Genomic DNA, 13,694 nt, shown 5'->3' with positions numbered 1-13,694 from the left:
TGGGGCAATTTCCACAAGAAAGCAAAACAGCAGGCCACAAAGGGCAACAGTCAAGCCTAATTTGATATTTTGATTTGCAGAACTAAAAGGGTGTGTAGGATTTTATCTTAAAAGGCTTATTGCACAGTTAAAAGAACTGTGCAAGCAACTTTCTGTTTGGTTATGTAGGTCCTGTGAGCTACTGGCTTTCACCAGATTTGATCATATTAAATAAATTTTCAATTCAAGACGATTCTCGATTCAATATAAATTTTTGGCCATTTCCAAAATAAAATTGTACAAATGTAACACTGCAAAATCGTTTGTAGTTTTTAATACAATATATCTTAGTGTAAAGTATATTTTGAAAGACTTTTATCCGGAAATTCCCCGGTTAAAAGTTCTGTGAATATTATGCAATTAATCTTATTCCCATATTTATTTGGTATTTGGGCCTGGTTGTGTAACACTTTATTCTGAAAATTGAAAACTCGACATGGACACAACAAAAATATTTTTGACAATTTGAAGACTAGTATTTCACATAGTGTTCTCGTGTAAAGTTAATACTTCCTCTCCTCTCTGCAGGTTAGAGTTTTATACTGCAGAGTGAGACAAAATGACAGTAAAGTATATATCCTTCATTTCAGCTCGCTCTGAGCAGTTTCAATGCATTTACCATTGATGTCAGAATACCGGCGAAATACAAATATAGGACCGGCTGGTTTGACTACGGAGAAGTGTATGACGGCTCACTTGACTGCAGTGGGCGTTCGTAGTATTGCCGAAGTACATGACTTTCATTTTGCAAACCTTGCATATTGAATGAGTCGTGTTCAGCTTCTCCTTCCCTGGAGCTTGTCAAATCCAAAGTGTGCCCAAACAATTGCCTTCAATGACATTGACTGACTAGCCAGTAGCTTCCTGCAACGGTGTTCTACGGAAGCCACGAAGTACGCACCGTGAGACAGAAAAAGAGTTTTTGGATTGTTTTTTAATTTGTCGAATTTTGGAAGCTGTGAATTGATTATGAATCTTAGAAGGTAGGAATCGCAATTTTTACATGAATCGTGTTTTTTGTCCAGCCCTAATTAAAAACATTTATTTTGGTACTGACAGCTTTGGACGTGTGGAGGTACTGCGAGACCATCTCTCGTTTGATCATAATATCTTTTTCCCTTAGAGGCTGCTGCTTCTCCCCATTCAGGTTCATATCCACCTGCAGAAAGACAGGAGGAAGGAGGGAAAAAAATAATAATTAAAAAAGAAGGAAGTATGATGGTGGGATAAACAAAAAGTATTTTAAGACAAGGAAATAGCATGAGTCTGTAGACTCAAGAAATTAATAAACAGGAAATGCATACTAAAATGGAAGTCAAATTTTATTTATAAAAAAGAAGAATTACATTTACATATTTCAGCTAGTCTCTCCTAAATCGAAAGCAAGGCATATAAAGTGAGGTGATGATAAAAGGTGAAGATGAACACAGACTGAGACTGTCCTTCTCACCAGCATCTGTTCGAAGAGTTCCAGGACGTATTCATCAGAATGATCATGCAGCATAGCGCCCTGAGCGTTGATCTCATAGCTGGCAGCTGAAGAGTGTCGCTGACCTGGGACATGGCCAGGCTTCTCCTTGTCCTTGTCCTTTTTCATCCTAATGCTGGTGAAACGCTCCAACTGGATTAGCAGACAATATGACACAGGTTAGAGGAAAGAGGTCAGAGAAAAAAATGCCAAAGTGTAACCATCACTGTAAGGCCATAAAACAATCCCTAATCATCACAGTCTGAAGACAGGTGTACGCTCTTAATATAATATGTTAAACTATAATGAAAGACATTAGGGCTATTTTCCCTTAGTTTTAGGAGGTTTTTTCTACAACCGTAGAAACCTTTTCACAATGTGAGACGCTGATTAGGAATTAGAGACGTCAAAGGTTTCTGCCAACAAAGATTGCCACACAAAGTCAACATGCAGTAAACACTGGCAGGCGTAGAAGATAATACTCAATTTTTAATAAACACTAGGGGATTTCTTTCCCTCTGGTTTTAATGACGTTGTGGTATTGTGCAAAAACCTGTTTATATCATTTCTTGCCAAATAAAAAACACACTGAAGAACATCAACTTTTTTGGACATGCAATCTTGGCACAAATTAAAAAAAAGTGACCCTTAATAAGCAATCATGAATATTAATATGTCAATATGATTCCGCCATCCTCCTGTGGCAGGTACATGAGAGCATCACTAGTATATGTGCCAATATTTCATGCCGTCGGTGTGCATCTTCAAAGCATGCACATCCAATGTGAGTACAGCACAGGACAAGACACAGATACTTAACAACGTGTGTTATGGTGGATTAGGTTTGTGTGACAGTGACATGACATTAAATGGGGAGTGGTGAGTTGGTTTATCAAGCTGACAATGACAGATGGACGAGTCAAGCACGCAGGTGATGGTTGAAGGCAGTAACAAACCTACCTCATCAGGAATCAGGCGTTTGAGTTTCTGTCATAGAGAAATGGATAAAAGGGAGAGAAATGGAACGGAAGGGTAGGAAAAAATCAAAGGGAGGGAGAGAAACGTAAAGAATCGATTAGGCAGAAATCATTTATTACAGGAAATTAATCCAGGAAATCGTCTACAGAGATTATGGGGGATCCGCAGCAGGACAGAGGGAAACTGTAAATAAATTACTGTTACAACTAAAGGAAGTTATTGATACACATGTTATTGAACGAACACTTTTAAATTAGAGTCTAAGTCCAGATAATCAGGACACCTGAAAGGCAGTAATTACATGTGTGACCAATTAGAAGTAGATCAGCAGTGAGCACTCAAACTGTCAAAGGAAGAGAGACATCAATACATTTTTAAAGAGGGGAGATCAGCGCCAATATGAAATGCACTTGCATGTCTTGGCCACTAAGTGTCAGGCTAGATCTAACAATAAGCCCCAATGGAGCCCCATTGTTGGCAGTACCACTTTCAAAGTGGACAAACACATTCCCGGACCAAGTCCATGCAGAGCAAATAACATTCAAATCTCTTATTTTAAATAGACAGAACTAATAGTAGTATCAAAAGGAGATGAGAAATAACAGAAGTGAAAAACATTGCTTTCAAGAATCTGACCACAGTTAAAGTAGAACAATATCAACATGTCAGTCCTGATTGCAACTTTACCTAGAATTCAAATATAAAGTTGAGCTTTTTTCCATGTATTTTATAAGGAGGAAAGCAAAAGTCACAGCGAACCTCTGAGTGCTAAGCACCCTACAAGACATCAAATAGAATGTGACCTCTGGGGTTGGTCGCAGTTGCAGGGGTCTGAGGGCCAAATGGTCACAATACAAATGTACAAACACAGTACAGTGTCTTCCCTTTTATGACCACACAAAAACAGATGTTTCCCTTCTCCTGCATGCTAAGGCCTACATAGAGAGGTGCACTAGCCTCACTGTGTTTGGCTCAGGTTGTAAATAAAATATAAACTCACACAATTCAGTCTCAGGATATTCAGCAGTCCATATGACAAAATATTAGCAAATCTAGCATATTAAGTGACTGATTTATGGGTTACAAGTTAAAGTTAAATGTTGAAACATGAAAGAGTGAAAAACTGGCTGTTCCTGGATTGCTGCTGCTTCATTACATTTTTTTTATGTCTAAGTAAATACTAAATTAATTGTGGAAACAAATAAGTACCTGACTGCTATCTAACTTTTCCGATCCTAGATCAAAGGGTTCAATTTATTGGTGAATTATAGGGACCAGGATTGTGAAAAAAACTGTTTTACAGCAGCATAACGTGACATCATCTACTCAGCAATATATCTGTTGACCCCAGCACATCTTTTGTAACTTGGCTTTTCAATTCTGTGTTTGTAATTCTTGTGAAAGATCCACTTATTTTTGGCTGCGACAGTAAAACTCTTTATTTTTTCTTTTATCTTTGACCTCTGGATGTTGCTCATTGCCTCTAAGCTCTGAATCAAAATATGTCTTAATTGATTTACCATTAATGAAAAATACTTAAGAGCAAAATAACAATGGGACAAATACATTTCTATTGCAATTCATTGTGATATGTTTTTGTTGATTGTGCTGGTGTTTATGTACCTCTTCCCTACTACAGTAGGTGTCAGGCTAAACACAATAATGTCCCCCTAGGAAATCCAGCAGAGACTCTTACAACTGTCATAGAAAAAAACTTTACACATGCTCTAAAAGGTTCTACAGGGAGCACATACAGTACTGGATTGTAGTATTTCGCCTAATGTGTTACCAGTGATGCTGATAGGTATGTCTCCTGCATCTCATTAAACTCACTATCCACCCTATTTTTTAATAACTGCGATGTGAAAAAGAAATCTGTGCTGAAATCATACAAGTAAAATACAGAAAGATCAAAACAAACATTTTGCTCTTATTAAACCGCCTTGACCACAATTACTGTACTGCACTCTGATTATGGGGAGTGCCATCAAGAAAAGGGTGTTTCCGCTTACACAGGTGCCATTAAATAACAGAGCCTCAACCCATGCACACAGATGGGTAGAAAAACACACACACACACACACGCACACACGCACGCACGCACGCACGCACGCACGCACGCACGCACGCACACACGCACACACGCACACGCTGCTAAAAGAACAGAAATATACATCTGACAGTAGGAACAGTGGGTCGTAGGTAATCGCACAGGAAACTGAAATCAAGTGTGTCAGGAAGACAGCAAGAGAGATAGATTGGGAGGAAGAGACAAAAAACCATTTGTGAATTCAACAAACTGTAAGTGTCAAGTTCCCCTTTTCAATCCATGAGTACAGCTGACAATATTTTGCACTCGTAGACAAATATAACCAGTGTTTGAACTAGGATGGTCTTTAAGGGAGTCAAATGGGTCTATGAGTATTTTCTCCCTGTCTGAGGGGAACCTTAAAGGAAACAATGAATCGCTTCAGAACTACTTTCAGTACTACCAAGGCATCTGTTAAATTAATGTGAGCCAATGCCAGCTATTACCCAAGTTGGTTATTAATATGTCTGGGTGATATAGCAGAATTTAATAACACATTAAAATCAGAAATATTTTTCAGATAGCGTATCACAATATGACAATGAATGCTAAATTATGTATCAAATCAAACTGCTGTTGCAATGAACTGTTTTTCATGGTTAAGCACTACATAAGAGAAAATTCTTTACTGTAAAACAAAAGCGTCATTGACTTAGTGTTAGTTTTTAACTACAACCAACTTGCAATCATTACATTGAACAACGGTTTTGTAAAATGATGACATGACATGATCATATAATCCATTGACAGTCCATACAAAATACTACTAAATTATTCCCCAGCCCCAGTTATTCATGCTTTTCTCAAAATATAATACCAACACAAAAATCTGCATGAATGTGTGTGTCAGCTACATTGATCCTTGACACTTAATATTGCACTCTGTCTTTGGTACAAAAGGGTACGCCGCAACGAACTGATGCTTTTAAAAATTGACAAAAATAACTAGTTGCCTTTGTAGCAGCATACCAGCATACTACATACATACGTGAATGATAAGGGGAAAACCAGGCATAAAAGTAGAACAAAAGTACACAATCTAAGAGTAACACTAATGTTTAGCAGTGAATCTACACACCACCATGTTTGTCACATTGAAAGTGGTTGGCCTAACCCTAACCCTCAAGTTTGCCCTAATACTAAAAATGAATAGTCAATTAATCGAATAGTGACTGGTGATGGACAAAATAAGAATTATTACAACAATCGAAGACTATTTTGATAATGAATTAAATCTGTCCGTGTGCTATTTCCAGCTTTTCACATTTGAAGATTGGCTGCTATTGAACGTCATCATAGTTGAATAGTTTTGGGTTTGGGAGTGTTTGTTAGACGAAACAAGTGATTCAAAAACATCCTCAAGATATGCAAAATTATGATGTGGCAATTTTCACAATTTTGTGACATCTAAGAGACTAGCTGATTTGATTTTTTTGTTGTAAGAGTAACTGACGGATAAATAAATAATTAGAGCTCCCTCAATTTGGACTGAGAAGGTTTTTCGCAGACTTTGACTTAATCTAAGACCCAAAAAACTATTATAATTCATAAAAAAATGCAGAAGGCTTCACAAGAACAGGCAGTCATCTGAACAAGACAATTTATTTAATCAAACACAATGAGCAGATTAGATGAATGTGATAAATGTTGCATGTGAAAGGCTCCCTGTTACTACAGTTTATGTTAACATCAAGCGACCAGCACATCACCAGGGTAAGTAACTTTTACCTAGTGCCCAAAGGTGGGTTTAGAGCTGTGAAAACATTATTTAGGTTTTTTTTTTTTTATTCAATGTTATGGTATTATTTTTCATGATAGACATGTTCAACTGTAGTGTATTGTCTATGGACTCCTCCAGGTTTTACCCCAGTACATTTGTACTCGGGTTTTAACAATTATCTAAGTTGTCTGTGTTAAAGCCCCACAAAAAGCTGCAACAACGTTTCCAAGATTCAGTTGTTTAAGTTATGATGTGAATGATCGTTTTAATAAGGGCTAGGTTGAAGAAAGTTAACCTAAGAAATGTAACGTGTATTAGTCTCAGGACAGTTGTTAACGGAAATTAAAATACACCTTTGCAAGTGAGGGGCTATTTACAAAAGTAAGAAATCAAGAGTGGTGCACTGATGCTGCTTTGTAATTTTCTGTGCAAGGCAAAGCCCCTCCAGTGCGACACAATTCCCTTTAAAAAAAAAAAAAAAAGCCCACAATCACATAGCCCCAGCAACATATATGTGTTCCAAAGGAAACATTATTACCTGGCCTTGAAGGCAGAGACAAATATAAGGAGGATAGGGAATGGGTTCTTTCTGTCTTGTGTGTCTGTCTTTGCAGCCAGACAGCGTAGTGAGAGCAAAAATCAGCAGATGCATGTGGCTTGTGACAGTGATTTAATGAGACAGTCACACTGTTGCTGATGCGTCTGTGTGCGTGCGTTCCTGCACCTGTCTGTGTATACATATTTAAATACTAGGTCCTGAGGGTGGTGAGGGACATTATGTAAATCCGAGGAAGAACGAAAACTAAGTAAATTCAGACTGGCAGAAAGCAGAGTGGCCACTTTTATAGGCAAATGAGTGAAGCACCGGGAGTTGTACCAGATGATCATTGATTGATGCACACTAAGGTGATGGATGGCTGCGCAGTGGGGGGGGGGGCATTTTTTTTTTTTTGATGAGGATGTGAAATATTTTGCATTTGTCTTAGGGCTAAATTTACAAATTAAGTGAATAACATCACATCGTTATTGTGTTGTGTCAATCTCAGGGTTTCTGACAGTCTCTCTGCAAGTCTGCTGGGCCCAATATGAAGGGTCTAGGCAACAGCATTAAAAAAAAAACATTTTAAGATGTTTTTTAAACTAAAATGCGTTATACAAGTAGCAAACTCTTTGAAGGAATAACTGCGCAGGTTGTGAGAGTGCGTTTGATGAGAGTATGACGTGAGCAGCAGCGTTTAAGAGCTCAACAGTAGGTGTGGGACAGAATATTGATAAGGCAATGCATCGTATTACCTCCTCTTGTGATACATTATCGATATATTGGCTCAAATCTATATTATGATGGAGAAATTTGTTTTTGGTTTATATCCAAGTAATGTTACATAGGAACGATGGAAGGTTGACATGGACAGACCGCAGTCTGTGCGTGTGTATGTCTTGAAGAGATACTAAGCTAAGAATATACACATTTTGTTGTACATTGTTTAATCTCAGTTGTCAAATTCTGTGAAACTGACACCATGTTTTTAGGCCTATTTTTTCCTTCTTAAGTTACACAGATATTGTGATGTATCATCGCTGTATCGTGATACCACACCCCTATGTATAGTGAGTTGCTCTGTGATTCTCTACCCTACTCAACTGTGAGGTTCAAGAAGTAAAAATCCCATTGATATCCTGAATGAGGATTTTGATTATTAACCATGTCTTAACCATCAAAGGAAGACTTTACATGAGCTTTGATATTTTGAAATGACGGTTTATTCTCCTCTAGAAGCCAAAAGTCTGTTTGATATAAACCTTGTTTTAAGAAAACACTACCCACAATCTTAAGCGTAACAGCGATGTCCCTGACTGCTGGAGCTCGCCATTACCATCGAAATGTTCTAACCAATGAACTGTACAATTGTTATGTACCCTTGCCATTTCTTCTGATTTCCAGATGTTTCCTTCATTTTTGAACTTTGGAAAAAAGTCAACATCAAGCCATGCTGTATCTGTTTTGAAGAAAGTTGGGTGTGATATCTAAATTGTATATATGAAAACCTCAACTGACCACTGAACATTTAAAGTTGTGGAGTCACAGAGGAGTGCGTGTCTGTGTCATAATATTACTTACAATGTTGCCATGACTACACAAAGTGTAGTCATGATATCGCAGAGGGGGAAGCAGCACTTTAGTAGGCACGCCCAGATGTAGCTGAAAAGTTTCCTATGAATAGGCCCACAGCCTAAGCAGGAAATAACCAACAACCCTTACGTATTGCACACAAAGCTGTTTGGTTAACAGAGTTTTTACGTAAAACTCTTCCCTCCCACTGTTAAGAGTCAACTTTGACCTAACCTTAAAAGCAAGACGTTCTGAAAACATGAGATAACCACTTTTGATCCATCACAGATTCTTGTTAGAGCTGATAGTGAGATAATATTGTAGTCACTTTTTCAGAGGAGCTCTACCCGTTGACACATGCCAGCTTAGTTGGTACCTGTGACAAGGAAAAACACTCACAAACAGAGCGAGAGAGAGAGAGAGAGAGAGAGAGAGAGAGAGAGAGAGAGAGAGAGAGAGAGAGAGAGAGAGAGAGAGAGAGAGAGAGAGAGAGAGAGAGAGAGAGAGAGAGAGAGAGAGAGAGAGAGAGAGAGAGAAGAGAGAGAGAGAGAGAGGGGCAAAGATGAAGAATCCTCAAAAGAGGTAAGAGGTAAGCGTCTCTTCTCTAGTTCACCACGCTGAATTGGACGTCTTCCAAGTTTTTCACATCTGATCTTTGAAATGCTGCACTTTTTAGCACTGCTACATACCTCACTGACTTGAGGTGCATTTAAGTGCACTAAATGTCTATTTGTGGGAGACATTATGGTTCTATGTCAGTACAAGGGGGGCATGTTTGCTGCATGACTGCTCTTTGTCCTTATTCTACTGTTGTTAATGGAGACACAAAACCCAGCAATCGCCACCCACCTCTACTTACAACAAGAGAGGCCACTGTTGCCATGTCTCCCTTTTTGCATGTCCTCAATAATTCCTTAAGATTAAATAAGGTTGAATAAATGAATAAACTCATTGTTGTTTGTCCACAATAGTTTGTTTTCATTTAGAATACTGATTGAACTGAACAAACCTCTCATGCTTGTACTAATTATGTGATGCTTTGACAGAAGTTCTCAAATACACTGTACCTTTTTGCCGCCAGTGCTATATAACATGCTGTATTCATAGTGTGATATTTTATGATGCAGTCATATGCATTCTACTGTGCCATATAAGGACACTTGTCCTGTTTAATTTGTTTATGGTGAATTTAATCAGTAATTATTCATGAATAAATTCAGCCATCAATAAAGAGTTGTAAAGCAATTATTCATTTCAGTGCTTGCGGTGTCCTCATCGACAATTTGCCACCGAAAAAACTCACTGCGTATAGCAATGCATAATGTTCTTTAGAAAAAGTGCATTGTATGCAATTGACGTTCATGCAGCTAGCCTTTAACCTGATAAAACCACTTCCTTATTAGATTCCCAAACATATCACTGGGGGTTGTACAGCATATCTCTTTCTATGTATTTTATCATAAGTTACAGTGCTGTGTTGTTCCAAATTGAGCACCTTTAAAAATCTAAATACAAACATTAGGTCTTTGCATTCATCTTCACTTTCACATCTGCAAAAGCGGCTGACTTGTATTGTATATCACCTTTGCTGAGAGACAGACCATTCTTTATTACCTGTTACCCTAATGACCAGCACCATGACAACAGATGGGATGTGGATTCATGTGTTTACTGAATGGCAACAGGTCCTGAACCAATAACCTGCAAGGGTTCCCAGTATCTAACCAGAGCTTCAGTGGTTGTTGCTATGACAGAGAAACCAGCTGAAGCTTTAGCCAATTCAGAAAACGTCTCCATTTATTGAAAAGACAGAACCAAATGCTTCATTGTAGTGGGTTAATTTTAACTGTGGTATGTATTTACAGAGTTCTAAAAAGTATAATATTTTTGCTTCACCCCAGTATCAGCCATGCATGCAACTTATTTTTAAGCTTGTTTTGTTTTTTGCCTAAAATACTTTTTTATTCCTACCCATGGCTTAGAAGTGATCCCCCCAGCTTGTCGCAAAATGTTTTGCATGAACAAAATGAAAAAGATGGTTCTCTGGAACTAACCATCTAATAAGTCAGGTTAGCTTTCTCCAGCACACGCGGGAAATTCATGTTTTTTTTCTACTGGCCAGAGTGGCAGGTGGTCTCCAAAAATAGCTTGCCAAAGATTAAATTTGGTGAATAAACTAAGATTAAGTGCTTGTGGGAGACCCAAACAAAACAAACAACAAAGACAAAACATCACACACACCAACAACCGCACATAGCAGTGTGTAGAAAATAAAAGGGGGAGGCAGATTCTAAATCTAAACCTATAATTTAGAGAAGAGCACGATTTTAAGGAAGGGTTTTCCACAACACACTTAAAAAGGAAGCAGATCTGAATCACATATACCAACAATACACAATTCCACCATGCCCACAGGAGGCATGAGAGAGCAGGTTAGGGGGTTGTCTATGTTCATGTCGGTCAGGAAAAACAAAAGCAGCGCTAAAATATTACAGTCAACCCACAGACCTCAGCTTGCTTTGTATTTCTGACAGTCATGCCAAAACAGATTAAGAAAAAAAACACTGGTAGAGGGGGTATTTGGTCTTAAGAGTCATTTCAATAACGGCTGTATCCTGAAGCCTAAAGTCTAGGGAAGTTATAAGGCTGTCACACAGTACATTCAAACTTTTCCAACTACACAAATCATCTGCTCACAGGCGGAGTGGAGCATCCATCAGCGCACTTTGCAGTAACACCCCTCACACACAAACAAAAGCTCACTTATTGTAAACCAATCTCAAACTTTCACCTCAACATCACAGCAAGAACTGATAAGTGTCTCCCACATACACAAATTCTCACTACCTCCCTCGTACCCTCACATACTCAGTCCACTGTAACAGAACACAGAGCCTTGGCTGATATCCATGCATCATTGACTGCTCCTACGGATGACTGCAGCCTTCTCAATCAACAGAGACAGAGGCAGGGTTTGTTCCTATGGTGGTTTAGAGGCCCAACAATGACTAGCTCATTACATACCTATAAGCTAAGACAGGCGTACACTGAAAGTAATGAGAAATGCCTAAAAAAGAAACTGCACCAAGCTAAGGAGGGAGAGCACAGGAAGGTTCTCTGTCTCTCAGGCAGAAACTGCCATGCACGCCATGAATCACAAGCTTAAGACCATAGCTGATTAAGTTATTTGAGTTAACCGTAAACTATTATTAAATACAAGCTAGTACCCAAATAATAACCGGGAATATTAATCGAACACAACCTGTAAAAAGAAAGGGAGGTAATAATTAAAAATAACTAGGCTGCTACATTACATTAGCTCACATGGGAATGTAGAATGTAATTTAAACAACATTAATTCTGTTTCACCGTTTCTCTTTTTAACACAGATCTGTTGCTTCATCTGTAACATGTATTTTCTTGGATATGTCTAGGCGAATATCCAAACAGGACACTTGGAGACTCAAAATAGATACCAATAATCAAGTGTTCTACTGAGTCATTTCACTGATGTTCCCATATTAGCTTTAGTTAGTTAGTTTAGTTTTCTTCTTTTGTTTTGAATGTAACTTGAATCAGTAGATTTTAAAGATGTGACATATTCTCTTGTGGCAGTGATGCCCCAACCGTACCTGCTACAGGACTCCAGACTGTGACTAAATGGTCGCATTTTGTGACCAAAATTTGAGAAAGTGCGACTGAATTTTACGTCTAGTCACATGCGCAACTAGATATCTCGCCATATTAATATCTAAGTGCCTAAACAGCAACAGAGTGACAGATAAGACAGGAACAATATATAATCAGTGTAAGAAGATAGTGCCATCAGCACCGTAACACTAACACATAACATGTGAGCTCCCGCAGCTAGTCATAGTGTCGGGACCTGACGGACCCGAAGCCTCTGTATGTGACAAGCTCCCGAGCAGAGTGACAGAAAAAAAATCACCAAACCAAAATACTTTTTATGTCAGCTCTATAGGAAGAAATCAACAGTGTTTAACTGATTCATTGACTTTATTTCTTTGCCCAGCAAAGTGAGTCAGGCAGCAGGTGACACACAGACTGATCTGATCAGTCAATATAGATACGGTTCATATGTTTAAAGCATATGAGGGGGTGTATACTTTAATTTACTTTACCGCTAACACAAGTACTATGCAAAAACACCTGCAGCACCACAACAGCTCTCTGCTAAAATCAAGTCCCCTGTAAAGAAAATACTGATATTTTAAAATAGTGTTAAAATGTCGTTGTGTCTCGTTCTCGTGGACTCAATATCATGTATCGTCTCATCACATCCCTTATTCTTAATGTATGGTTTATTTTTTTTATATCCTCATGACAGCTTCCGGTTTACCTTCTATGTTGCATCTTCAAAACTGAACAATAAAAATGTGAAACTGAATTTGAAAGAGCACATTTATGCATCTATTATTGATTTACCGTGTATGCCCTTAAAATTTCTGGTTGCGCCCCTAAAATTTTCAGTTGGGTGCCACAGTGCTCCTAGTGAAAAAAGTTAGTCTGGAGCCCTGTGCTAGGTACCACCTTTAGCTAATGTCGCAACATGAAAAATCCTTTATACTGTCAAAAATATGGCGTACTTGAACAAGTCAACATCTCATTCCTTATTGTCGATGATACCCCACAGCAATCCCCCAAGTCAGTCATCTACTTGCTACTGGAGTATAAGCACTAAAGCATCTGTTATACAACAGCTAACATAGTGATTGTAATGTGAGGTGATGACAGAATTTAGGTAAAGCGTAGTTTCCCACACTCCTCGCCATGGCACTGCAGGGTGTGCATGTGTGTCCAGCAGCTAAATTTCTTCCATAGCCTTGAATGTTAACATCTTGCTCCATTGCTGCAGGAAGAGACTGCTGTCCCCCCGCTCGCTCTGTTGTGAGAGCCAATGCTGTCTACAGTCGTGGTGTTGAGATACACAGAGCAGTCTGAGATTAGCTGTAATCTGTCAGGGGAGACTGGGGAGAGTCACAAGAGAGGACTGACACTGTAATCCTAACTAAGCCCCCCATACACAACATAGTCAAGAGCATTCATATCTGTGAGGATCAGTCTACAGGTCTGTCTATTCACCTTTCTGCTTGCAACTGACATCTATACTGAGAAACACCCTTCACAAAACTGCCCTCTGTCCCTGCCTGAGAAATAATGACAAAAAGAGAGCCCTATCCTGTATGAGTTAGGACTAAAAGACCACTTTACAAAGTGGGGTAGAGGTAAGAAAATGTTCAGCATCTCAATGTCTTCTTCTCAGCCGGCA

General features: G+C 38.7%; 1 protein-coding gene across 1 annotated transcript in view; it reads right to left on the bottom strand.

Moving 5' to 3' along the window:
- Nucleotides 1–13,694, bottom strand: part of diaph1 (diaphanous related formin 1) — a gene marked incomplete at its 3' end in the record, with an annotated part of 86,058 nt that overhangs the window by 61,567 nt on the left and 10,797 nt on the right. Inside the window, exons 2-4 of the mRNA XM_083914974.1 lie at nt 2,468–2,494; nt 1,490–1,660; nt 1,097–1,198 (exon numbers count right to left, since the gene is read on the bottom strand). Coding sequence (XP_083771100.1) covers nt 1,097–1,198; nt 1,490–1,660; nt 2,468–2,494 — 300 coding nt within the window. The remainder of the gene's footprint in view (nt 1–1,096; nt 1,199–1,489; nt 1,661–2,467; nt 2,495–13,694) is intronic.

Source organism: Echiichthys vipera, assembly GCF_963691815.1.
Source record: "Echiichthys vipera genome assembly, chromosome: 6".
Classification (NCBI taxonomy): Eukaryota; Metazoa; Chordata; class Actinopteri; order Perciformes; family Trachinidae; genus Echiichthys; species Echiichthys vipera.
Note: the sequence above shows the minus strand (reverse complement) of the source record. Positions and strands in the feature narration are given on the sequence as shown.